This window comes from Ochlerotatus camptorhynchus, unplaced genomic scaffold (genome assembly GCF_037179485.1).
Source record: "Ochlerotatus camptorhynchus isolate MF236.1 unplaced genomic scaffold, CSIRO-AGI_Acam_v1.1 ptg000001l, whole genome shotgun sequence".
NCBI lineage: Eukaryota > Metazoa > Arthropoda > Insecta > Diptera > Culicidae > Ochlerotatus > Ochlerotatus camptorhynchus.
In genome coordinates, this window is record NW_027040493.1 from 569,616 (window position 1) to 595,455 (window position 25,840).

A 25,840-nucleotide genomic window follows, 5' to 3' on the forward strand; every position below is an offset into this window, starting at 1 on the left:
CATCCAGATTCTGGGCAACACGCCCGAAACTTTCATTTCGGAGTGAGTCCATTCTGGAAGCAATCTGCTTGTTCAGATCGGCCATTTCACGTTTTTTGCCCAGATCTCCAGTCCTCTGAAACAAGCGTCTACGAACAAATCTCAACCGATTGATTAGTTGGGTGTGAGAATCAATAGCAACAAACTTACCCTTCACAGGAACTTGTCGAACACATGCCTCGACAGCCACGGATATGGCCTGTTGGAGTCCTTCCAACGCCCGGTCGATGCCATCTACGGTGCCGAGCAGTGGACTTTCATCGATGTTGCTGTCCACCATTCGTCCGTACTGCATCCAGTTGACATGGCGGTAGTCTTTACGCAGGCAGCTTCTAGCAGGAACCACGTTGTTACCGACTTCAGTCACCACCGGTTGGTGGTTAGAGCTGAGATCGTTGTGCGCCTCCGGTTTGGATAGTCCGATGTTTGATAGGAAAAAGTTCAGGGTGGAGGGATTTCCCGCTGGAGAGGTGAAAGTTGGTTCGTCCAGAAACTGCACAGTGTACAGTCCACGTTGTGCGTGGTCGAACAATAGACATCCTTTCCGGTTCCGCTGGTAGTTCCTCAAAGCTTCATGGCGGGCAATCAGGTCGGCCCCAACGATGAATTGGGAGCTAGTACGAGTGATGGCGGTCAGGTCGTTCTTGAATTGGATTCCTAGTCCGTTGCTTGCGGTACACTGGCGTGGGCAGTAAACATCGATAAACCGGACGTTTCCAGTTGGTGATTCCACCTCCACACTAACGGCCCCGATGATAGAAGTGCAGATGTGGGGCAGAGTGCTGAACTTGATTCCCTTTCTGACGATGACCGCTAAACCATCCCCCCTGGAACACATGCGATCAAGCCGGATAATGTTGTGGTCAGGCAACCAGAAGCTGTCGCTGGACTTCAGATGGGTCTCGTCGATGCTGTGAAGGAAGTCGGCAAGCTCAATTTGTTTTGCTTTTATAGAACAAGCGTTCCTGGTAGCGATGGTTAGCGGTTTAGACACCATTCTGGATGATAAACTTACCGAGCACTTGGATCTGTTCGGGCTTATTGCAGCTCTTACGTAGAGCACCGGTAATGTTGACGAAAATTTCCTTCAGTTCATCCGCTGAAAACAGATCGGGGTTGTTGTTTGCATTGTTGGTTGCCTCCAGATTCCAGGGGGATGGAGAGCTTTATCCAGCAGAAGATCCAGACGTTTCTTAAGGGGGAGCAGATCGCACCCGCGAATTCGCTTGTCCGCGAAGAGGCGGAAAGTCCTCTGCCCTGAAAGCTGGAGCCATATCCTCCCTTCGTCCTGGTTGATTGTTGGTGGACGCCTGTTTTCGGATGCGCTTGAAATCCTCGCGTTTAGGGCACTGCTTGTCGGATCCTTGGTGAGCACCACCACAGTGAGCACATTTGACGCCACTGCTTCATTTGCAGCACATTCGGAGGTGGCGTGGTTTTAAGCGCAATTGCCACAGCGTGGCTTAATGTTTCAGTTTCGGGTGCCGTGTCTAAAGTTCAAACGCCGTTGTGCCACTGAGTCACATCACGATGGCCGCCACGATATGGCTACCAGCGGACGATGATGGAATTGATGGAGTGCATGGCTTTCAGCGCGTTGAGCGTCACCGTTCCCTTCTGGAAGTGTACCAGGAAAAAGCAATCCGGATACGCCTTCATATTCTTGTCTCTTCTTGTCATATGATAGACGGCACTTGGGGCTAGCTTGTACCGGTCCCTGTTTTCATCTTCGATAAACTTCGGCGACGACCTAGTTTTTCAACGGGAATGTCGGGGGTGAAGAATTCCACCTTGGAGGTCCTCAGGTAGGCGACGACTTCGTGCCGACTCTGCCCAACTTGAATTCGGCTTTGCCCCTCACCACCCCTCTCCAACGGGTGAGTTTGGTTAAGATAGACGATCAACCCGATTTGTACCGTCCTAAAAAGTTGTCCTTGCTCGCTTTCTACTCTCTATATACAATTTTCACACTACCGTACTCTAACGGAACTATCAACTCTATAATTTCATCTCCTCATCTATCGTATATAAATTACCTTCAACTTATTTATTTATTTATTTACGCTCTTGGGTCATTCGTGACTTGTCCGGGGGTGAGATTTGAACTCGTGACTTTGGCGTGAGAGGTATGGATGCTAACCACTACGCCGGGGTCGCCCCCATTTATGAGTTATAATGCCTTATGGATTAAAAATATTGTTTTAGTTTATGGAGTTGCCGAGTATGTGCATGGAAATTTATTTTGATAAAAGTTCTGCTGAGTTAATGCGCTGCGAGACGATATCGTTTACAAATGAAACCATTGCATATTCACGACGCTCTTTTAATGTTTGTATGTTTATAAGCATGCAGCGTGCTTCATATGATGGAAGAGGAAATGATGTCCAACCTTATTTACGAAGAGCGTATAATAGAAATTGTTTTTGTACGGATACTAATCTTTCTTCGTGCGTGATTGAAAAAGGAGACCATACAATGCTGCAATATTCCAGTATTGACCTCACATAGGTAATATATAGTGTTTTAATTGTGTATGGGTCCTGAAAGTTATAGCAAAAGCGCTTGATAAAGCCTAGCATGTTATTTGCCCTGAGAATAATTGTGTTGTAATGGTCTATAAAAGTTAGTTTAGAGTCTAAGATAATTCCTTAATCCCTAACTCTTTCAGATTTTTCTACATTTTGATTTCCCAGTGCAATTGAAATATTTGAAGTTGTTTTTTTCCTGCTAAATGAGATTAAGTTGCATTTTTTTACATTCAATTCTAGTAAACTTTTTTTGCACCATATGAAGAATATGTGTATTTTATTCCGGAATATATTGATGTCTTCTTCTTCTTCTTCTTCTTCTTCTTCTTCTTCTTCTTCTTCTCAACTAATAAATATTGTTTAGTTAGGGAGGGTGGAGTGCCACTCGTGTGCCCCTGTTTCTACACCTTTGTCAGCATCCCGTAGTCGTGTCCTTATTTTATTGCGATGTCTACGACACTACCCTTTTGTGGGTTGACCCGGTCGATTCTTACATTGGCGAGATGCGGGAAAATGCAATTAACGATTGGCTTCAGACACCTTTCCGTTAGGTGGTTTCTCAGGAAATCATTATTTTGAAGCCATATGTTCAGCGTCATGAAAAGGGAAATATCTACATGATCATTTTGTGCAGAGACGATACTAATTGACTCAAGATGTGCGATGTAAGTGGGACTATGTCATACGTGTGCCTTTGTTAATAAGATATAAAACAAACCTGGGTCGATCCTAGCCCAGGTTGGCTACTCCCTGAATACACAAAACCCTTACACTTTGTGTGGCGTACAGTTGCAAGTGCATGCTACGCTTTCCGAAATGTTGAGGATGTCTCAAAAACCACTACATATAACGATGACCTATCAGTGCAGTGCAGGGGTGTGAAGTTCGCTTCAATTATGGACCATTTCGCACCACAACTTTATGAAGAAACAACAGATCATGTACCCCAATCATAAACCACCATGAAGGGACGCATCGAGTATAAAGAAAGTAACGCAATAAATTTCCCGTAGGATTATTGCTTTGGGAAACCAGAGCAATAAATAAGTTATCGTCTTTTGTTCGTACGAAGTTTGCCAGGCCCAGTTGAATTGGGGGGTTGATGGCGAACTCGTTATCCATGCCCATGCCCTGGGTTAGGTTTATTTTTATGCCATTTGTCATACCACTTCCAGTCCGAGGATGAAAATGTTTGTTTTAGCAACTGCATTGTCCAATTAAAGAAGACGAAGAGCCATCGCCGTTGTGCCATCGAATGATGATGGTAAAAAAATACGAGGGGAATTTATGATTGGTCATGAATGTCTTAGAAAACGAATGCATTGTCATAATATCGTCAGGAAAGAAAAATCATGGACAGTAAATATTAACGGAACGCTATATAGTATGCTTTTAGTACGATACAAGGACATTTTTCGTACTGAATTTGGTCTCGTTCAATGTACTGAGGTGCCTAACATTATTTCACAGAGACATCATCCATATTTATGAAGTAAATTGATTTTTTTCCTGTACTTGAGTGAATTTAACCACTAGTGGCTTGTTTCCCACTGTAATTGATGTTAAGTTAATGTTTATAAAATCAAGTAGAAAAAGTTCATTTATGAACTTTTGTGTTGTACTGGATGTTGTTTGATAATTATACACTAGGGTGGTTTAAAATATCGATTTTGCTCCACCAAGCTAAATCGGTTTCAAATCAGGTCCTGTTCTTCTCTGAAAATTTGAGGTCATTTGGCTGCTAATTCATACTGCACTGGCCCTATGAAGTTTATATGGCAATCACTATGGGAAAATTTAATGTATGCTCTCTTTATCCTAGCCTTTGATTTTGATTGTAAAAAGATTGAATATAGAGTCGTCTACTTTTTTAAAAAGCGAAAAGAGTTGTTACACTTTTTTTTTTTGAAAGATGTGTTTGTAGTTGCAAGTGGCGCAAGATCTGTTATTTAGATTAATGGTCAGAAAAGTTCACAATTAGCCAGAATACAGTCATGGTTCCTATATATGGATCCTGGAGACAACGGAACGGTCCTCGAAAAATACGGAACATCCTTAAAGTGGTCAATCCATGAACCTGATGCTAGAGCTGTGCGGTTTTTTTGAAAACATTAGGAACTGTGATATAAAAAAAAATATTTGGGGTCGTGATATAAATATGAACCTGGATGGCCATGGGACCGTCCTCCGGAAGATCCGGAATATTCGTAGAAGTGGTCAATCCATGAAACTGATCCTAGAGCTCCGCAGTTTTTGAAAAACACTAAGAACTGAGATGATAGAATGAATTTGGGGTCGTGACATAAACATGGACCTTGATGGCCATGAGACCGTCCTCTGAAAGATCCGGAACATCCGTGAAAGTAAAAAATTCACGCAACTGCTCCTAGAGCTCCGTGGTTTTCTTGAAAACGTTAGGAACTGTGATATTAGAATGAATTTGGGATCGTGATATAAACATGGACCCAGATGGCCATCGAACCGTCCTCCGGAAGATCCGAAAAATCCGTAAAAGTGGTCAACTGTGGAAAATCACAGTGTTTAAAAAAGAAAAAGAGCTCTAGGATCAGTTTCACAGAATGACAAATTTACGGATATTCTGGATCATTTGGAGGACGGTCCAATGGACATCCAGGTTCATGTTGATGTCTCGACCCTAAATTCTTTCATAAATCACAGTTCGAAGTGTTTTCACAAAACTACGGTGCTCTAGAAACAGTATCGTGGATGTATCACTTTTACGGATCTTCCGGAGGACTGTCCCATGGTCATCTGGTTCCATGTTTATGTTCAGACCCCAAATTCATTCTAATATCACAGTTCCACGTTTTTGTTTTTTTTTTGTTCTTGGATCTATTTTATGGCTTGCTTGCTTGCAATCGGACTAAGGCCTTGTTGTCCTCTGCTGTCCGAAGATGTGGTCTCCACTCTACTCGATCCATGGCCAGACTTCGCCAGCCTCGTAGTCTGTGAGGGGTCCGCAGGTCGCCTTCTACTTGGTCGATCCACCTTGCCCGCTGCGCGCCTCTTCTTCTTGTTCCTGTTGGGGTGCTTTCGAGAACCATTTTCACTGCGTCGTCGTGCGATATTCTTACGACATGCCCAGCCCACCGTAGTCGCCCAATTTTTGCAATGTGAACGATGGATGGTTCTCCCAGCAGCTGGTGCAATTCGCCTCCTCCACGTTCCGTCATCCAACTGCACTCAACCGTAGATGGTACGCAACACCTTCCGTCCAAAGTAGGCACGATTCCCTGTCATAATGCGTCTTTGAATTTCTCTGCTGGTATCATTTTCGGCGGTCCCCAGTGAGCCCAAATACACGAACTCATCGACCACCTCGAATCTCTTCCTTTCGTGTATTTTGTCTTTGATGCGTTGATGGCAAGCCCAATCTGCCTAGCTTCAGCCTTCGGTCGTCTCAAAGTTCCGTGTCATGATGTCGATGACATCGGCGAAGCCAAGAAGCTGGATGGACTTCCTGAAGATCGTGCCACTCGTGTCTATCCCAGCTCTTCTGATCACACCTTCTAACGCGATGTTGAATAGCAGTCCATCACCTTGCCGTAAACCCATTCGAGATTTAAAGGGACTCGAGAGTGTCCCCGATACTCACCTTCACCAATCGCGTCAGTTAATCCGGAAATCCGTACTCGTGCATAATCTGCCATAGCTCATCTCGATCGATTGTGTCTTATGTGGATTTTAAATCGATGAACAAACGATGTGTAAGCAAGCATGTGTGCATAACCTGTCGAATCGCGAATATGAACCCATAAATTCCGGCTGGTATTGCCCCACGAACTCTTGCAAATGGTGAAAGGCGGCCGCATGTAATTTGGGAGAGTACCTTGTAGGCGGCGCTCAGCATTGTGATCGCGTGGTAGTTGCAGCAATCCAACTTGTCGCCCTTTTTGTAGAATGGGCATACAACACCTTCCTTCACTCCTCCGGTAATATCTCTTTCTAAATCTTGGAAATTACCCAGTGCAGCGCTCTAGCCAAGGCTTAACCACCGTATTTGAATAGCTCACTTGGTTGTTCAGTTTCGAGGATTGACCATTTTTAAAGATGTTCTAGATCTTGCAGAGGACGGTCCTATGGCCTTCTTGGTACATGTTTATGTCACGACCCCAAATTAATTTATATATGACAGTTCCAAGTGTTTTCGAAAAAACCGTGGAGCTCTAGGATCAGTTTCATACATTGACCACTTTTACGGAATTTTCGGATCTTCTGGAGGAAGGTCCGATGGCCATCTGGGTCCATGTTTATGTCACGATCCCAAATGCATTCTAATATCACAATTCCTAACGTTTTCAAGAAAACCACCGAGCTCTAGGATCAGTTTCGTGAATTTTCCACTTTCACGGATGTTCCGAATCTTCCAGAGGACGTTCTCATGGCCATCAATGTCCATGTATATGTCACGACCCCAAATTCATTCTATCATCTCAGTTCTTAGTGTTTCTCAAAAACTGCATATTGCCGTTATAACTGAAACGTTCCTTAAACCTGACCATAAGGTTAAGAGGGACGCAAATTATTTCATTTATAGAAATGATCGTCTTGATGGACCCTGTGGTGGCGTTGCCATCATTATTCATAGACGAATCAAACATAAAATTCTTACTTCATTTGAAACCAAAGTTTTTGAAACTTTGGGAAATTCTTTTGAAACATTTTGCTCAAGGGTGACCTTCAGAAACTTACGTTCATAGATCAATATTCTTCATTATTGGTGATTTTAATGCAAAACACCGCTCATGTAATAATGCTCAAAGCAATTACAATGGTAATATTCTAATTGATGATCGTTCTGTACACTATTCAACAAACAAACAGCCCAACATGCTTTTCTTCAGCAAGAAATCCATCAACTGTTGATTTGGTCTTAACTGATTCATGTCAACTTTGTAGCCAATTGGTTACCCATGCTGACTTCGGTTCTGATTACCTTCCAGCTGATTGGAAGCAATATCGAATATTGGAATAAAGCTTTGATCTAAACATTCCTTTGCAAACCAAAGATGAAATTAATTATACTCTTGGATCTCTGACTACTTTCTATAGTTGAAGCAAAAGTACCTCAGTACCAAAAATGCGAGGTTAAATTCGATTCAATTATATTAGACGACGATCTTCAGCTCTTGATCCGTCTTAAAAATGTCCGTAGGAGACAATATCAAATAACACGCGATCCTTCCATGAAAGTTATCTGGCGGGATTTGCAGAAACAAATTAAAAAGCGATTCTCTGCCCTGAGGAACAAAACTTTTGAAAATAATGTTTCTGAATTAGACACGAGTTCCAAACCCTTTTGGAAACTCACAAAAATTTTGAAAAAAAAACCTCAAAAGCCAATTCCACCGCTTAAAGACGGTGGTAAAATTTTGATCACAAATTTGGAAAAAAGCTCCCATAATTTCAGTTTGGGTCTTCCGAATCCTTTTTTTTTTTCTCTCGGGAAAATATTTTTATTTGGACGAAGTAAGATCTATAACTAAAACGTTTCAAAACATGAAAGCTCCAAGTGATGATGGAATTTTCTATACCCTCATCAAAAAACTCCCAGAGAGTACCTTGTTTTTTTTTTTTGGTAAAATTATTTAACAGATGTTTCCATTTGGCATAATTTCCTGATAAATGGAAAAATGCAAAAGTTGTTCCAATTTTGAAGCTGGATAAAAAACCAGCTGAAGCTTCTAGCTACCGTCCAATAAGTTTGCTTTCTCCCGTAAGTAAACTTTTTGAACATCAGTAAACATCAATACGAACTCAACTTTTGGAGATTAGCAGTTTGGATTTCACCATGGGCATTCAACTACTCATCAACTCTTAAGAGTTACCAATTTAATTCGTTCAAAAAAATCTGAAGGCTGCTCCACTGCAGTTGCTTTTCTAGACATAGAAAAAGCATTCGACAGTTTTTGGCATGAAGGTTTGATTGCTAAATTGAAAAAGTTTAATTTTCCACTTTATATTATGAAATTAGTTCAAAATTATTTAACTGACAGAACTCTGCAGGTAAATTATCAAAATTCCAAATCGGATCGACTACCTGCAGGAGTTCCTAAGGGTAGCATTCTTGGGCCTATATTGTATAACATTTTCACTTCGGACCTCCTTGATTTGCCTCAGGGATGCCACAAATCTTTGTTCGCTGATGACACAGGCATTTCCGCTAAAGGAAGAAGTCTTCGTGTTATTCACAGCAGATTGCAGAAAAGTTTAAATATTTTCCTTCGTTATTTACAAAAATGGAAGATTTCTTCCAACGCTTCCAACTATTTAGCTTCCTTTTTGAAACCTAGTAGTTGTCACATAGTCACTATGAACGGAGTTCCAATTTCCTGGTTAAACCAAATGAAATATCTTGGATTAGTACTTGACCAAAAATTAACTTTTAAAGATCACATTGAGGGCATTCAAGCCAAATGTAACACATATATACAATGTTTGTATCCTCTTATAAACAGAAAATCCAAACTTTGCCTGACGAATAAACTTGTAATATTTAAACAAGTTTTTAGACCGGCCATGCTTTACGCTGTGCCAATATGGTCTTGTTGTTGCACTACCAGGAAAAAAGCACTTCAAAGTATTCAGAACAAAGTTCTGAAGATGATTTTGAAGTTGCCTGCTTGGGACAGTACTACCGAGGTACATAGAATTTCGAATGTTGAGACTTTAGAACAAATGTCCAACAAAATAATTAATAATTTCAGGCAAAAATCGTTGCAATCCTCCATTGCAATGACTAATTCCCTTTATACTTAGATAAGATTTCGTTTTAGTTTTTAGTTTTAAGATGTCAATTGTTATACTGACATGCAGGTTTAAAAAAAAACCTGTTTAAAATACTGCTGCCAAGGCAGGAACAATGTTAAAACACTTAGATATATATATCTTAACAATTAAGGCTGGTAAAATACTGTAGTAACTGGAGCACCTAGGTTAAAATGAAATGTAATTTGTTTTAATTTGGAAAAAAATAGAGAGTTAAAAATGACCTTAGCCATTAGGTAAGGTAAGGTAAGGTAAGGTAAGCATTTTGCTGTGCACATTCTGTGATCTTTATATACATTGATTTTTTGCTAATGGCTTATTATAGACACTTTCAGAACTTTTGATGATGCACATTTCTTACATCACATTAATTGTCAAGTGTGCAGAATAATCCATCTTCATGGTAGGCTGTTTCATTTGCATTTCAAATCGGTGTTTAAAATTCACATGTGAAGTAAAAACTGCTGGTGAAAATGAGTATTTGGATATAATTTAACTCAAACTACATAACCGGGCATTCAGCACAAAGATGCATTATAAATTTCTAACTCTATTACATGACCACGCAGCGCTGATTAATTCACGAAATCGATACACATTTGATAGCATGGTTAAGCAACTCAATGTTCAGTTTGCAGGGACTTTGATTTTGTTTCACGTGTACTGACATGCGTTTCAAAACTTCGAAATTAATTATCCCCTCGTGAATCGGAAAACTTCGAATGAATCCCAATTACGGAGAGGAACAATACATTTCCATATAATGGTTGTTGAATCATGCCAAACAACTGGCGATAATGAGATTTGGCTTCCGTTGAATCAAACTACCCAGCTTCCCATCCTGGGATATGAAATCGCTTTTCGAGTGCTGCCCTAATTTGGCCAATTTCTCTTATTTCACAGGCATCATCAACGGTGGAGGTGGAGGTGGAACAGGAGGCGGTGGCAGTTACCAGCACAGCATCATCAAAAAGTTCTCCCCTCATCCATATTTTGACTTTGACGTGCCTCGAAATATCACAACCCGCGTGGGTCAGACAGCGTTCATCAATTGCCGCGTTGAACAGATCGGAGATAAATGGGTAAGTGACGAATTTTTATGGAGCACTCGTTTTTGTTTTCCCTCACCAACGTAGAACGAAAAAGTGCTTATGTTTTTATTTCGAAGAAATGTCACGAGAGGCGTGATGGGATGAAGTGATGTGTATTTTGCGGTTGCTTACCAGGCACTTTCGAGCCATCGCGCTGCTACGGTGCGTGGGCGTTGAAGGTGGCAGCGAATGGCTTAGGATTCGTCGCGTTTCTTGGCGCATCGTTCGTAAAACCGATTATCCTAACGAGTGGATTTGAGCTTGCCCTTTGTCATTCCCACCACAGTTGAAAGAATCTGTCTTGTAACGTAAGAAGCAATTGTAATTCAAACGAAATTTAGGTAAACTGTATGTGACATTTGCTTCACTGATAGCCTGGAACTGTCTACCTAATCATCTAGTTTATTTTCATGCGATTAAATGGAACCGACATTTTACGCATAATTTATATGCTTATTACTTTGCGAGGGTGTTCCTCGCAAATAAGGCACCACCTGATGTTGCAGAGTAGCGAAGTAAATAGCTAAACCAAATATTCGGCTAATGTCAATAGGTGCAGGGAGCAACTTTCTGTTTAATTAGAAACTGATCTAAATCGCGATTAACGCCTCAGCCAACGTTCTGATACCTGATACTGGAATATCAATTGTGACTTGCACAGAAATATGATTATAGTAAGAAATCAGCAGCCAGAGAAAAACAAATATCTTTTCTTTAAAATTGAAACGTCTGTTAGTAATTCTTAACTGTTGTTTAATTATAGTCATTTTTAAACTCTTGGGTCACGGGGTGAGATTTGAACTTATGACTTTGGCGTGAGAGGTATGGATTTTAACCACTTTGCCGGAACCGACCCCATGAATATTTATTGCTTTATCACATTTTTGACCATTTTCATTCTCCTTCTAATTTCCCAAAGCTCGTTTGAATAGTATGAATATTACAAAAGTGTCGTATTACTCCATCACTATTGAAAAATGATGCAGTATTCGATTTTTGTCTAGTTGTCATTCTTACATGTATCGCAAGAATCCGACTAGATAGGGTCCAGGAGTGGGAGATGCCTCCCTGGCGTCAGCAGCATTGGTACTCTGTACGGAAAATAAGATCGACGGAAAACAAATCTGAAGACATAGATAGGTATTTGTAAATTTAATTTAATTTACGTGTGCACAATAATTTATGCAAGCTAACATTTTGAGCTCACATTGAAAACAGCTTTTTGAAAATAGTATGTGCAAACGCGTAGAAAGATTTGAAAATAAACGGGGGGAAATTTCGAATGAACTGATCATACTTTTAAGAAAGAGAAATCAGCTTTGAAAAATCATGCTCAGTTTGAAATATCGCAAATTCTATTAATATGAGATCCCAAAAAACTTATAATAACTTATGTTATATGTGTTTTTTTTTAAAGATCTCTTCTTAGTATGATAATTTTCATATTTTTTTTAAAGTCTTGATATCTTAAAAACTTTCCCAAACCTGGATCATTTTTCATTTATCTTAAAACCTTACACAGGATGTTTCCAAGAATTTTCTTTGGATCAACCTGGTTCTCTTGTGTGTGTGTGAGTACAATCCATCGCCCTCTGTACCGGCAGAGTTTTTATGGAAGAAACTTATCTGCATTTTCTGTAAATCGAATATTTTTAGCCCTGGAGATGGAAGGTGACAGCTCTATCGTACATCAAACGACCCATTTCAAGAATGCCTGTTTCTGCACGTACATTCTGAGGTCATTTTCTGATACAATAAGCCCCCCAAAAATACACAAGTGTATTCTCACTTCCAGAATAAAAAAAAAACTTTTTATTCTGGCACGTATTTAGTTATAAAATGATTGGGATATATGTGTAGAATAAAATAAAAAGCAAGTGTACTTATCTGGTTGTTCCAATGTGATGAGTGAGTCTCCATCATACCTTGATGTAAATTTGTTTTATGCATCTAAATTACCTTTGTTGTGATACATCCTTCAACGAAAACAAATTTTATTGTATCCCCCTGCTTTTCTGGGAGGACATTCGCGTCCCATGTCACTGGTCATCTTTAGGTCACCCAGCACTTGGAATGTGCACTCCGTCGGTGTTATATGCTAATTGCAAAAGAAAGAAAGAAAGAAATACATACAACCGGGATTATTTTCATCGGATTCCCCAACTAACCATATTATCGCAAGGTGAGTATATACAAAGCTTTATTGCGACTATATGGTTACTTGGGTACCCATAGGCCATCAGAATGGTTCATCGGTTGCAAATTCAGGCATTTTTTTTTTAAATTATGCGTTATGTTTCTCAATGTTTTGACTATTTTACTTCAAAATTATACCTTCACTACCCAAACAGCATTGTACACCTAATGAAGGTTTCAAAACCTTCTTTAAGTTTAAATACTGGTGTAAACAACTCTTACAAAGTCAAAGTTGCTGCTTGGGTATTGCAACTACGGGTAATCATTGAAAGTACTTGCATTTTGCTCAGGCACTTTTGAGCAAACTGTAACCACCTTCTCATACTCGAAATATGCCTCGACCAATCTGGCACAACGATGCCCTATACGCTCTCTGACCAAAGCGCAGGGTTTGGATCAACCTGGTTCTCTTATGATTATATTCATAGCTCTCTTAAAATTATATACAAATTCTAGGAATTCTTTTTCTAATTTTCCAGGAAATTCTCTTGGAATATTTATCTGCGTTTTATTAGTATTCTCTAAAATGTTAAATGGAATGACTTCTTGAACAATTTATGATATCTAGTCGAGAATTATTTTAACACTCCGAATAGGGTGGGTAAAATACTTTACGCCGACTACGAACAGCAACAGCAAGTTTGCAATGATATAACTTAGCCATTTCTTGATGAATTTCAAAAATTGTGGTACCTCTAGAATTCCTAGGCTCTGTGAATTACTTTAATTGCAGAAAGATTGAAAATAGGGTTGTCTACTTTTTTCAAAAGCGAAAAGAGTCGTTACACGTTTTTTAAATGTGTGTTTTTGGGTTTTGCAAGTGGTTTAAGATCCATAATTTAGATTAATGGGCACAAATGTTCATAATTAGCCAGAATACAGTCATGGCTCCTATATATGGAACCTGTAGGTAACGGAACAGTTCTATAAACTAGATCCTAGTGCTCCGCGTTTTTTTTCGAAAACATTAGGAACTGTGATATAAGAAAGAATTTGTACTTTGACTATATGTTTTAGTATTACTTCTGCGTGAAGTCAACGATTTACATAGTTGAAGATGCTAATATCAAATAACAGATTGTAGTGGTAATTTTTATACGATAGATGAAGTAGATGAAAGTATAGAGTTGATAGTCCCGTTAGAGTACGGCAGTGTGAAAATTGCATATAGATAGTAGAATAGCGAGCTAGGACAACTTTTGGTTTTTTCATCTCTCTTTACCAAACTCCCCCTTTGGAGAGGGATGTTGAGGGGTGTTGTTCTACCGTTTGTGTTGTGTAAGAGAGACGACGGTAGAGTACGAGAGTACGAATACAAAGAGACTGTCGCGCACGACAACGAAGCGAGTGTAGTAAAAGACGTCAACCGTTTCAACCCCTGGCTGTGATAATAGAATGAGCTGGGGTCGTAACAAACATGGACCCTGATAGCCATGAGACTGTTCTTCGAAAGATCCGGAACATCCGTAATAGTGGTCAATCCACGAAACTGATCATAGAGTTCTACGGTTTTTTCGAATGCATTTTAAAATGTGATATAAAAAAGAATTTGGGGTCATGACATACACATGGACCAAGATGGCCATGGGGCCGTCCTCTGGTAGGTCCGGAACATCCGTAAAAGAGGTCAACCAATGAAACTTATCCTAGAGCTCCGCAGTTTTTTTCAAAAAACATAAGGAACTGTGAAATAAAAAAAGAATCCGTAATATGGTCAATCCATAAAACAGATCCATGAGTTCCACGGTTTTTTGGAAAACACGTGGAACTGTGATATATGAAATAATTTGGGGTCGTAACATAAACATAGATCCGAATGACCATGAAACCGTCTTCCGGAAAATCCGTAAAAGTGGTGCATCGATGATACAAATTCTAAAACTTCGTGATTTTCTCAAAAACACTTCGAACTGTGAAGTTTTCGAAAAAAAAATCACGGTTTTTTGACAGTTTCATGTATGAAACACTTTTACGGATGTTCCGGATCTTCCGATTGACGGTCCAATGGCCAACCGGGTCCATATTTATGTCACGACCGCAAATTCTTTCTTATAACACAGTTCCACGTGTTTTCGAAAAAAAAAACTGTGAAACACTTTTAAGGATCTTTAAAATCTTCCGGAGGACGGTATTATGGCCATCTGGGATCATGTTTATTTCACGACCCTAAATTATTTCTTATATCACAGCTACTAGTGTTTTCGAAAAAAAAAAAACCACGGAGCTCTAGAAACAGTTTCATGATAAATCACTTCTACGGATGTTCCAGATCTTCCGGAGGATGATTCCATGGCCATCCAGGTCCATTTTTATGTCACAATCCAAAATTCTTTCTTATATCACAGTTCCACGTGTTTTAGAAAAAATTGCGGAGCTCTAGAATCAGTTTCATTAATAGACCACTTTTACAGATGTTCCGGATCTTCCTGAGCACGCTCTCATGATCATCCGGGTCCGTGTTTATGCCATGAACCCACATTTTTCGTATATCACAGTTCCTAATGCTTAAAAAAAACCACGTGGATACCAATTTTACGGATGTTCTGCATCTTCGGAGGACCGTTCCGTTGTCTCCAGGATCCATTTATAGTGACCATGACTATATTTTGGCTAATTATGAACATCTGTACCCATTAATCTAATTTATTGATCTTAGGCCAATTACAAAACCCATAAATACCTCTTTAAAAAAAACGTGTAACGACTCTTTTCGATTTTAAATAAAGTAGACGACCCTATTATTAAGCTTTTTGCAATCAAAATCATTTCTAGAGATACCAACAATTTTTTGAAATTCATCAAGAAATGGCTATGTGATGCCATTGCAAACTTGTCGTTACACGTATTTCGGAGGCATCGTATTCGGAGTGTTAAATGTTCCTCAGAATTTTCTTTTGATTTCCATCGAAATTTCCTTAGAAATTTCGTGAGCATATTGCACTGAATCTCTTTAATGCTCTCCATTTAATTACTTGTGGAATTTTCGTCTTGATTCCAGTTCTTTGAATTCTTCTGGAATCATCCTCGAGATTTTTGTCAAGTTCTGCTCAGAATTATACTAGAATTCTGCTCAGAACAACCAAGGATTTCTTCCTAGAACATTCTTAATGTTCTTTAAATTCATTTAAATTCGAGTTTTCATAATAATTAGCTTGAAATTCTACTCCGAACTCTTTAGAATTCTTTCGAAATTCTCCTTAAAATAAAGTCTCAATTCTGAAGAGGCCTGGGCTCAATCCCAGTCGGCAACACCGGGATTTTCTGAGGCATTTCAGATTACGCCGTTGGTCCCCGGTCCATGAGTTGATGGGTCGATAGGTAGGGTCCAGGTGTATGAGCTGCCTACCTGGCGTCGGTAGCATTGGTACTCAGTACGGAAAACAAGATCGACGGAAAACAAATCAAGGAAAAAATAAATACCGTGATATGGCGAACAAAGTAGTGTTTTTGTTGAGTTGTGCTGTGGAAATAAATACATAATTTCGTGTGAAATAGTGCCGTGTGCCGCGAAAGGATCATCCCAACGCGTGCCCGTCGTGTTGTTTTTAACAGGATAAGTAGAGAACGGTTGCCTAGCAACTCGTTTTGGATTTAATTTTGATTTTCCCCCCAGCGCGCTATTGATTTTGTATAGTGAGCTGCGGCGGTAAAATTTTATTTTGTGTTCTCTTCCCCTGTATATGTCTACTGCTAACAGTGTGCGCGTTTAATTTGGCGTGGTAATATGGATGTGTGTAATGTCTGCAAGGAGTCTATTACTATTAGTGGGCTCCCAGTCACATGTGTAGGTCCGTGCAATGGAATGTTCCACTTCAATTGTGCGGCACTCACTAAGACTGCGGCGCGCCTAATAGCAGATAATGCAAATGTTGTTTTCAAATGTGGTAACTGTCTATCAGGTCAGTGTTGTGGCGAGCAGAATGATCTGATCTCGCGCGTCAATAGGATAGAAGAAAAGATGAAGAAAGTTTTTCAACTCTCGGACTCTATCACTGGCATACGAGATCACATTGCTGCTCAGATAGACATCGCGGTTAAAAGCGGGATGGCAGATATAAGCCGAAATGTAAATGGTTTTGAAAATTTAATTTGTGAGAAATTGGATAATATGAAAAGTTCTTTTTTTTAAATTGATGCGGAAAACAAATTAGCGGTAATGAATGATCAGTGCAGTGTATCTAGGACGATTCAGTCGGAATCGGACCAAAATACCAGACGCAAAAAACGTAAATTAGTAATCAGTAATAGTGATAATGATGATGTTTTTCAAGAAAATGCGAGTTTTGCGGATGTTGTAAAAAGAGACAGTCGTGCTAGTAAAAGTAAACATGTTAGTAACAGTAACAGTAAAAATAACAGTAACAGTAACAAACAAGATAATCGTAAGACTCGTTCGGTCATTGTGATTAAACCGAAAGAGTCCAAACAAGCTTGCGAAGACACTCGTAAGTTTTTGAAAACTCAGTTGGATCCAAAAACACACAAAATCAGTAATTTTAGAAATGGTAAAGATGGCTCCATTATTGTTGAGTGTGCAACAGGAGCAAATGTAAGTGATGTCAAAAATGGTATTGAAAGCAATCTGGGTGAAAACTATAATGCTGTTGTTCCCACTTCGGTGCCGAGATTGAAAATAGTGGGCATGAGCGATCAGTATTCCTCCGATGTCTTCATTGACTATTTAAAAAGTCAAAATGAAGACATCGCTATAAATGATGTAAAAGTAGTTAACATGTTTGAAAATCCACGCTTCACGTACAACAAGTTCAGTGTTGTGATTGAAGTCGATTTCGATACGTATAAATGTTTGTTATGCGCGAAAAAAGTAAATGTAGGGTTTGATCGGTGCTCTATAGTTCCCGCGATTAATGTATTGAGGTGTTTCAAATGTGGAGAATTTGGGCACAAGAGCATGGATTGCAAAAATTGTGAGAGATGCTCTAGGTGCAGCCAACAACACAAAACATCGGAGTGTACGTCAACTGTATTGAAATGTGTTAATTGTTTGAAAATGCATAAAGAACGTAAAATGAACTTGGACGTCAACCATGCCGCATTTAGTCCTGAATGTTTGCTCTATAAAAGACTTCTTGAACAGAAGAAAAGCAGCTTGCGTTTCAATAAATAGCAGCCAAGTTCCAGGAATGTGAATCAATTCGATTTTTTATATTTGAATATTGCGGGGTTGTCAACAAACTACGTAGCATTACGTCAGATTGTTGAGGAAAAACGTCCTCTTTTAGTTTTATTATCTGAAACTCATATTGTAGAAACTGAAGCTTTTGATCAGTATAGTATTCCGGGATATATTGTTGCTGCTTGTTTATCACATTCTAGACACACTGGCGGTGTTGCTATTTATGTCAAAGAATCAATTCAATTCGACCTTCGAATCAACGAAGTTATCGATGGTAACTGGTTCTTGGGCATTACAGTTGTGCGTGGCATGAAGATGGGTAATTATGGTGTTTTGTATCATTCTCCCAGTTCTAGTGACCAGCGTTTTGTTGATGTTTTAGAGAACTGGCTAGAGACATTCCTTGATTCAAGTAAATTAAATATATTAGCTGGTGATTTTAATATTAATTGGCGTGACAACCATATTTCGAATCATTTGAAGCGTTTAGCTGATTTTTTCAATTTAAAACAAACGGTAGATGAGTATACGCGTATTTCCAGGCACAGTAGAACTTTAATTGACCACGTTTATTCCAATTTTGATTCCATTTGTTCAGTTCCGGATGCTGATTTGAAAATAACCGATCATGAGACCTTAGTGATTAATGTATTAGATAATATCAATAATAACGATGACTTAGTCAAATTGAAGTGCTGGAGGAAATATTCGAAACAGGCTGTTTCAAATCTTGTTGAGAGAAGCGTGGATTTTCCATTCGCGGCCGGTAATTTAGATGAATCTGCAGCTGTTCTAACTAACACTTTGAAAACGTGTACCAATCAATTAGTTGAGCAAAAGTTTGTTTCTTTGAAAAACTCGAACAGCTGGTACAATTTGGAACTTTTGCGTCTTAAACGTAAGAGGGACAAATGGTACAAAAAGTTTTGCAGATCAAATAATGATAATCATTGGAATAGGTACACAATCGCGCGTAATAAATATTCACAATCGATAAAACAAACTCGTTGTGAATATGTCCAGAGGAAGATTGATCAGCATCAAAACAACAGCAAAGAGTTATGGAAAATTTTGAAATCTTTATTAAAACCTAGTAATTGCAAACCGCGGTCCATAACTTTTAATGGCACATTAGAACAGTCAGAACCAGTAATTGCATCTATGTTTAATGATTATTTTGTCGAAAGTGTTTCATTGATTAATCAATCCATTGAATTGGTCGATGAACCTGACGAAATAAAACAGCCAGTTAATAGTAGTTGTAGATTTGAAGGTTTTCACCAAATTACTTTAGATGAACTTAGAGTTATTTGCTTTTCATTAGGAAAATCGGCTGGAGTAGATAATGTTAATTCTAGAGTTATTCAAGATTGCTTTCATGTCATTGGCCACATCTTGCTGGACCTTATTAATGAATCATTACAAACTGGACATGTGCCACAAATTTGGAAGGAATCCTTAGTGATCCCTATTCAAAAAGTTGCTGGAACGATTAAAGCCGAAGAGTTTCGTCCCATCAACATGTTGCACACATTAGAGAAAATTTTAGAACTTGTTGTTAAAGGCCAGCTGTTGGAGTATTTGAATAGCAACTCTTTGTTGATACCAGAACAATCAGGATATCGGGAAGGTCATTCCTGTGAAACTGCGTTGAATTTGGTGTTAGCAAAGTGGAAAGACAACTTGGAGCGTAAAGATACGACTGTTGCTGTTTTTTTGGATCTGAAACGCGCTTTTGAAACAATTTCTAGGCCCTTACTGTTAAGTACAATCAAGCGCTTTGGAATTACGAGTACTGCTTATAAATGGTTTGAAAGCTATTTATCTGACAGAACTCAACGGACTGTTTTTAATGATTCTGTTTCCAGTCCCGTGGGGAATAACCTTGGAGTGCCCCAGGGAAGTGTATTAGGGCCTCTTTTATTTATTATGTATATTAATGATTTGCGACGCGTTTTACGATTTTGCGACATTAATCTTTTTGCAGATGATACTGTGTTATTCATTGCAGCTAAGGATTTAGAAGTTGCCGTCTCACATTTGAATGAAGATTTGCGTTCTCTAAGTAGATGGTTGAAGTGTAAGCAGTTGAAATTAAATACAAGTAAAACTAAATTCATGGTAATTTCGCGGAACCGAGTAAATGATAATGTCTCCGTGGTAATTGATGATGAGGCTATTGATCGCGTTCGGGAGATTAAATATCTTGGCGTGATTATTGATGACAAACTTAAGTTCAACTCTCACATTGACAATGTCATCAAGAAAATTGCCAAGAAGTATGGAATTCTATGTCGACTGAAAAACGATTTAACTATTGCCAGTAAAATACAGCTATACAAATCAATCATCTCTCCTCATCTAGACTTTTGCCCATCCATTTTATTTCTAGCCAATGAAACACAAATATCGAGATTACAGCGTTTGCAAAATAAAATAATGCGTTTGATTTTGCGATGTAATAGATTCACTTCCTCAACTTTGATGCTGGACGCTTTAAAATGGCTGTCAGTGAAGCAAAGAATAGTTTATTTGACTATGGTGTTCATTTTTAAAGTAGTAAATGGTTTGCTGCCTCGATATTTGTGTGATCGAATTGAAAGAGGAAGTGATTTTCATAGATATAATACTAGAAACGCGGATGAAATAAGAACACCACATTTCTTGACTTGCGCTTCACAGAATTCATTGTATTTTAAAGGAGTAAATGTTTTCAATTCGATGCCTAGACATATTAAACGTGCAACAACATTAGCAGAATTCAAGAGACATTGTATTTCACACGTTAAAACTGTCTTTTGAACAGTTATCCAGTGATTTTTATTTTTTTTTTATGAATGGACGAAGTATGTATCTTGACGAAGTTATTTATAACGGATTATTTTGTATGGATAGCTGTCATAACGACTTTTTAATAATTATTGTAGCACTGCAAAAACTAGTTTGTTCGCCACGATGGTGATGATGGATTTTTTTTTATATTTGAATTAAAGTAGTAGTTAAAAAAAAAAAATTAGTAGTCTACAAAGGTTTGAGCCTCGCGCGCGTATTACGGATATAGAGGACTGAATTTAACATTTGATAAAAAAAATGCAACTTTGAAGCTTATTTGGAAGATACTTTGAGTTAGTATTAAGTTTTCTGGCTGAATGTCGGGGGTTCGTGAGCATTCCTGACATTGCTGAAAATTATAATAGCATCATTGCGGGGTTGCTAGTGTATAGGATGCTTTGTTGATTGTTCATTAACTCTTGATTGCTTGTAATACTTATGAATATTCTAGGTGGACAAAAAGGCGAACTAAGAGGTGGACGCCTAAGCTTTTTCACATTTATGTATATTGCTGTGAAGCAACTGTAAAGTCTAGAGGGAATTTATATCTGTAACTGTAACCAGCTCGTTTTTGTTTGCTAACCTGGTTAAAATGTTTATATTTAATTATCTTAAAGATAAATCGTCCAGCTCAAACCTTTGTAGGGGTAAGAGGTGGGACCATCATCATCATCAATAATCCTTATTCTACTCATAGTTCGAATTCCATTTTCCTTATCATTTTCAAAGTTATTTATTCTTCTAAAATTCCCGTAAAATATGTTTCGCCATGTGCGTGACCAGTCACTTGCTGGATTGTTACGTTCCACCCTTGGTAGCTCAGTTTGCTGGACGAAGTACTGGTGAATTTGATCGGTGGAGGGGTTCTGTTGGATTTGGTGGGGAATTTGGGATAAGTTTGATAGGGTTTGTCTAAGGTCGAGAAGATCTATTGAGATGGCTGGGCGGGGATAATAGTGAAAAAGAAGGGATCTATAAAAAGGAAGGGATTCGATCTCTTGTAAGTAGAGATGGGCGCTTCGTTCTCGAACGGTTTAGAAGAACTAGGTCCCGACAGTGAGTGAAAGAACGGTAGTTCTTTTTTTAAAGAACAGTAGTTCTGAATTAGAGTGGTAGTTCACAATAAGAGTGTATGTCGCTCTCGTTCGTTCTGAGTGGTGAGTACTCTCGGTATGAACGAGAAAGAACGAACGAAGAGCAAGAACGAGAAAGAATGAACTGAAAAGACTGAGAACGACATGTATGCCGAACGAACGATAGCTCAGGCTCAGGTATGTTTTCGGTTTCATGTAAGATAGTGAGAGAAAGAATTGTTTTGTTTGGTCTTGTTTTCGCATGCACGTAAATGACGGACACTATTGGAGTAAAGATATAGAAAACAGTTTCCATCGGATGTTTATTTATCTTATAAGCGTGCGTGTGGAAGGAGGTAAAACATCACTTTTGCACGAAAATTCGTCCCGTCCGTCATTTGAAAAATAAAATGAATAGTGAGTGAACTCAAACCCATCCATGCACTCGTCTATTGTGACAATAAGTTCTCCCGTTGTTCGCTCGGCAGATAATGAAGTTATGAATGGATTAACATTTACTACGCATTTCCAACCAAACTGGACAAATATGCGCGTTTTCACTTATTAAAAAGTGTGATAAAAGTGCACGTTTACGTCAAATCGTTTGGTTGTCTTCGGTGCACTTATTCCTTATAGAGTAAGGAATTCTATAACTGTACAAACGAACACCGAATATAAATCATTGAACACAATCCAAAGACTCAAATATGATTTCAAAAATATAGGTTGTTTTATTTAGAAGAAAAGGTTGCTTGGAAATTATTAAATTGATTAAAATTTATTTTTGCCATTTCTATTTTTTTTCAAACAAACAAATAATGAAAAAAATCTGTAAGAGCGAAGAACGGTTCCAAAGAACTAGTTCTTTATGCGGAATGGTTCTACAAGGAATGGTTCTGTGAACTGAACTGTTTTGCCCATCTCTACTTGTAAGTGTTGGTTGATTGCGAGTGACTTACATTTCAGAGCTGGTAATTGCAGCTTCAGGCCTCCATTCTCTCTGCTACGTGCCAGCTGCATCATTGGGACACGGGCGACAGTCCCTCTGCAGAGGAACGTACCCATTGCTGATGTTATTTTTGCCGTATGCACTCCCAACGGCGGTAGTATGGACGCGAGGTACCATATCCTGGACGTTTCGAACGTGTTTAGCATGATGACCCTTTGGTGCAGCGTCAGCGTGCGCAGAGAATGCAGCCACATTTGTTGCGCGAACTTCCCCACTAGCGCATTCCAGTTCATCGTTGTCATCAGTCGTATTGAATTCGCGAAAACAACACCCAGAATCTTAACTACATTGACTGTTTGTAGCCACTGAGTGTTGATTCTGTTGCCTTCGCAAAGGCCGACATCGACGGCAACAGTTTTCCGCAAATTTAATTTTGCGCCAGCAGCTCTCTCGAAACGAGTGAACAGCCTATTTAAAGGGTGATACGGTCAAAATTTGGTCAAGGGAAAAGGCGTGTAAATCGGTGAAATCGTTTATTTAAAAAATCAAATTAAATTTCTTTTTCAAGTTCAATTAGTATAAAATTCAGGAAAAATATTCAGTTAGGCTTCCGCTTTTCCAAATCCGAATTGCCGGGCCTTACGCTTGACCCCTGCCATCAGATTTTGTACAGCCACCTTGTCCACCTTCTTCGCCGCAGAAAGCCAGTTTGCCTTGAACTGCTGCTCGCCCTTAGCAGTTTTTTTGGTCTTCTTTAGGTTCGGCTTGACAATAGCCCAGTATTTCTCAATTGGGCGGAACTCTGGCGTGTTGGGAGGGTTCTTGTCCTTGGGAACCACCTGCACGTTGTTGGCGGCGTACCACTCCATGGCCTTTTTATCGTAATGGCAAGATGCCAAATCCGGCCAAAACAGTACGGAACAACCGTGTTTCTTCAGGAAAGGCAGCAGACGTTTATTCAAACACTCTTTCACGTAAATTTCTTGGTTGACAGTCCCGGAAGCTATGAAAATGCTGCTTTTCAAGCCACAGGTACAGATGGCTTGCCAAACCAGATATTTCTTTGCAAACTTTGACAGTTTCATGTGCTTGAAAACATCTGCTACCTTTCCCCTTCCTTTTGCCGTATAAAACTCCTGTCCCGGAAGCTGCTTGTAGTCGGCTTTGACGTAGGTTTCGTCTTCCATTACCACGCAGTCAAACTTCGTCAGCATCGTCGTGTACAGCCTCCGGGATCGCGCTTTGGCCGTCGTATTTTGTTTATCATCGCGATTTGGAGTCACTACCTTCTTGTAAGTCGATAGTCCGGCTCGTTTTTTGGCTCGATGCACGGTTGTAGACGATACACCCAGCTTATTTGCGGCATCTCGGAGAGAGAGGTTAGGGTTTCGCTTGAAACTACCGGCAACTCTCTTTGTCGTCTCAGCGGCTTCCGGTTTTCGATTTCCCCCCGATCCAGACTTCCTGGCTGTCGACAAACGTTCCCCAAACACTTTAATTACATTTGTAACGGTTGATTTGGCAACTTTTAGCGATTTTGCCAACTTTGCGTGCGAGTAGCTCGGATTTTCGCGATGCGCGAGCAAAATTTTGATACGCTGCTCTTCTTGCTTGGACGGCATTTTGACAACTGAAGAGTGAATTCCAAAATCAAAATAGGAGCAACATTCTACACACACACACCTTCAAAATGAGGGGTGTTCAGGTTTTTTAAATGCAAAATTGAAAGAAATACGTCAAGTTGATATTGACCAAATTTTGACCGTATCACCCTTTATCTCATCGATTTGCCTGGTCGATGTAACGATCACACTGATGTCGTCCACACTGATACAAAATCCATTGGCAAAAATACTATATTACTGTTTTAAATTAAATACCCTCACCAATAGATTTGTGCAGAAAACAATTTCATTTAATTTTACTATTATTTCTATCAAAATTACTATGCATTTTGAGCAAGCATAGTAGTTTCGTCAGAATCATAGTAAATTGTTTTACATTCGTAGTCAACTATACTGAATTCATAGTAGATTTAACAGTAATAAGCGCGGTTATATTGATAATAAGTGTTTTCTGCAAAATAGTATTTCTAACTATGATCCTTGTTTCAGTGCACATACGCCACCAGCAGATCATTCCCGCACACTCTTTCGAGTCTGCACACTAGTGGATACAGGTAGAGAACGAAGAGGTGCATGGATAGCGGATCCCCTTGCCGTACAGAGCATTGAATTTCGAACGGACGAGAAAGGTGCCCATTGATCAACAGCCGGGAGGTGGACCGGCTGGCGATTCGCGAGAGTAGAGCGATGAGATCCTGGTTCAAGAAGAGCGAGCGCATGGTTTCGAAGAGAAAAGAGTGCCGGACCCGATCGAAAGCGTGATCGAGATCAAAGCTGATTAACTTCCCGGCACGGCGGTGGTGGCGGAGATGTGCTATCCGGTCCTTGATAGCAAGAGTGGCTTGAAAGATGTTGTGCTCTCAGTTGGAGCATTTCTGCCCGTTGCTCAAGACGTGGTGCTCTCTCATCACTTGCTCGAGTCTGGTTTTGAGAATGCAGGAGAGGAGCTTGTAGTCGCTGTTGAGCAGCGAGATCGAACGATATGAACGGGCTGTGTCGTCGCCGCCTCTCTTCTTAACCAGCACGATGATACCATCGACAAACGCTGGAGGAAGATTACCGATGAGTGCCTCATTCAGCAACAGATTCAACTAACGGTGGATGACGTCGAACATGCGGTGGTAGAACTCTCTCGGAATACCATCGCAGCCGGGAGATTTTCGTGGGACGCTCGCTGTTATTGCAGACCAGATTTCTGCCGTTGTAATGTCGTCCGTGCAGGCTTCATTCGATGGGTCGCAGACGAAACTGTTCTCATTCTCTTTTGTTTCCTCCTCCGAGTACAGCGTCGAGAAGTAGTCCATCATGTGCGTCTCGATCGCTCGTGGCTCTGCTACCGTTTCGTCTTGCTCTGTCTGCAGCTGAGTGATGACGGTTCTCTTCCTTTGCCTCTCCCCCTATTGGAATATTGACATGGGTTCTCCCGCCACATGTGTTTCATACATTCGCATGAACGTGTAGGAAAATCTCCGTTGAAGCGCTAGCATTTCACCTTTCAACCGGTTGATGGTGGTTATCATTTCAGGGTGCTGGTAGTACCCGTCGTAGGCTAGCCGAAGCTCGCTGTAGAGATACTGATCT

General features: G+C 39.8%; 1 protein-coding gene across 1 annotated transcript in view; it reads left to right on the plus strand.

Moving 5' to 3' along the window:
* The window catches only part of LOC135708724 (zwei Ig domain protein zig-8-like), a 176,037-nt gene that overhangs the window by 115,747 nt on the left and 34,450 nt on the right, over positions 1 to 25,840 (plus strand). Inside the window, exon 4 of the mRNA XM_065231180.1 lies at positions 10,260 to 10,438. Coding sequence (XP_065087252.1) covers positions 10,260 to 10,438 — 179 coding nt within the window. The remainder of the gene's footprint in view (positions 1 to 10,259; positions 10,439 to 25,840) is intronic.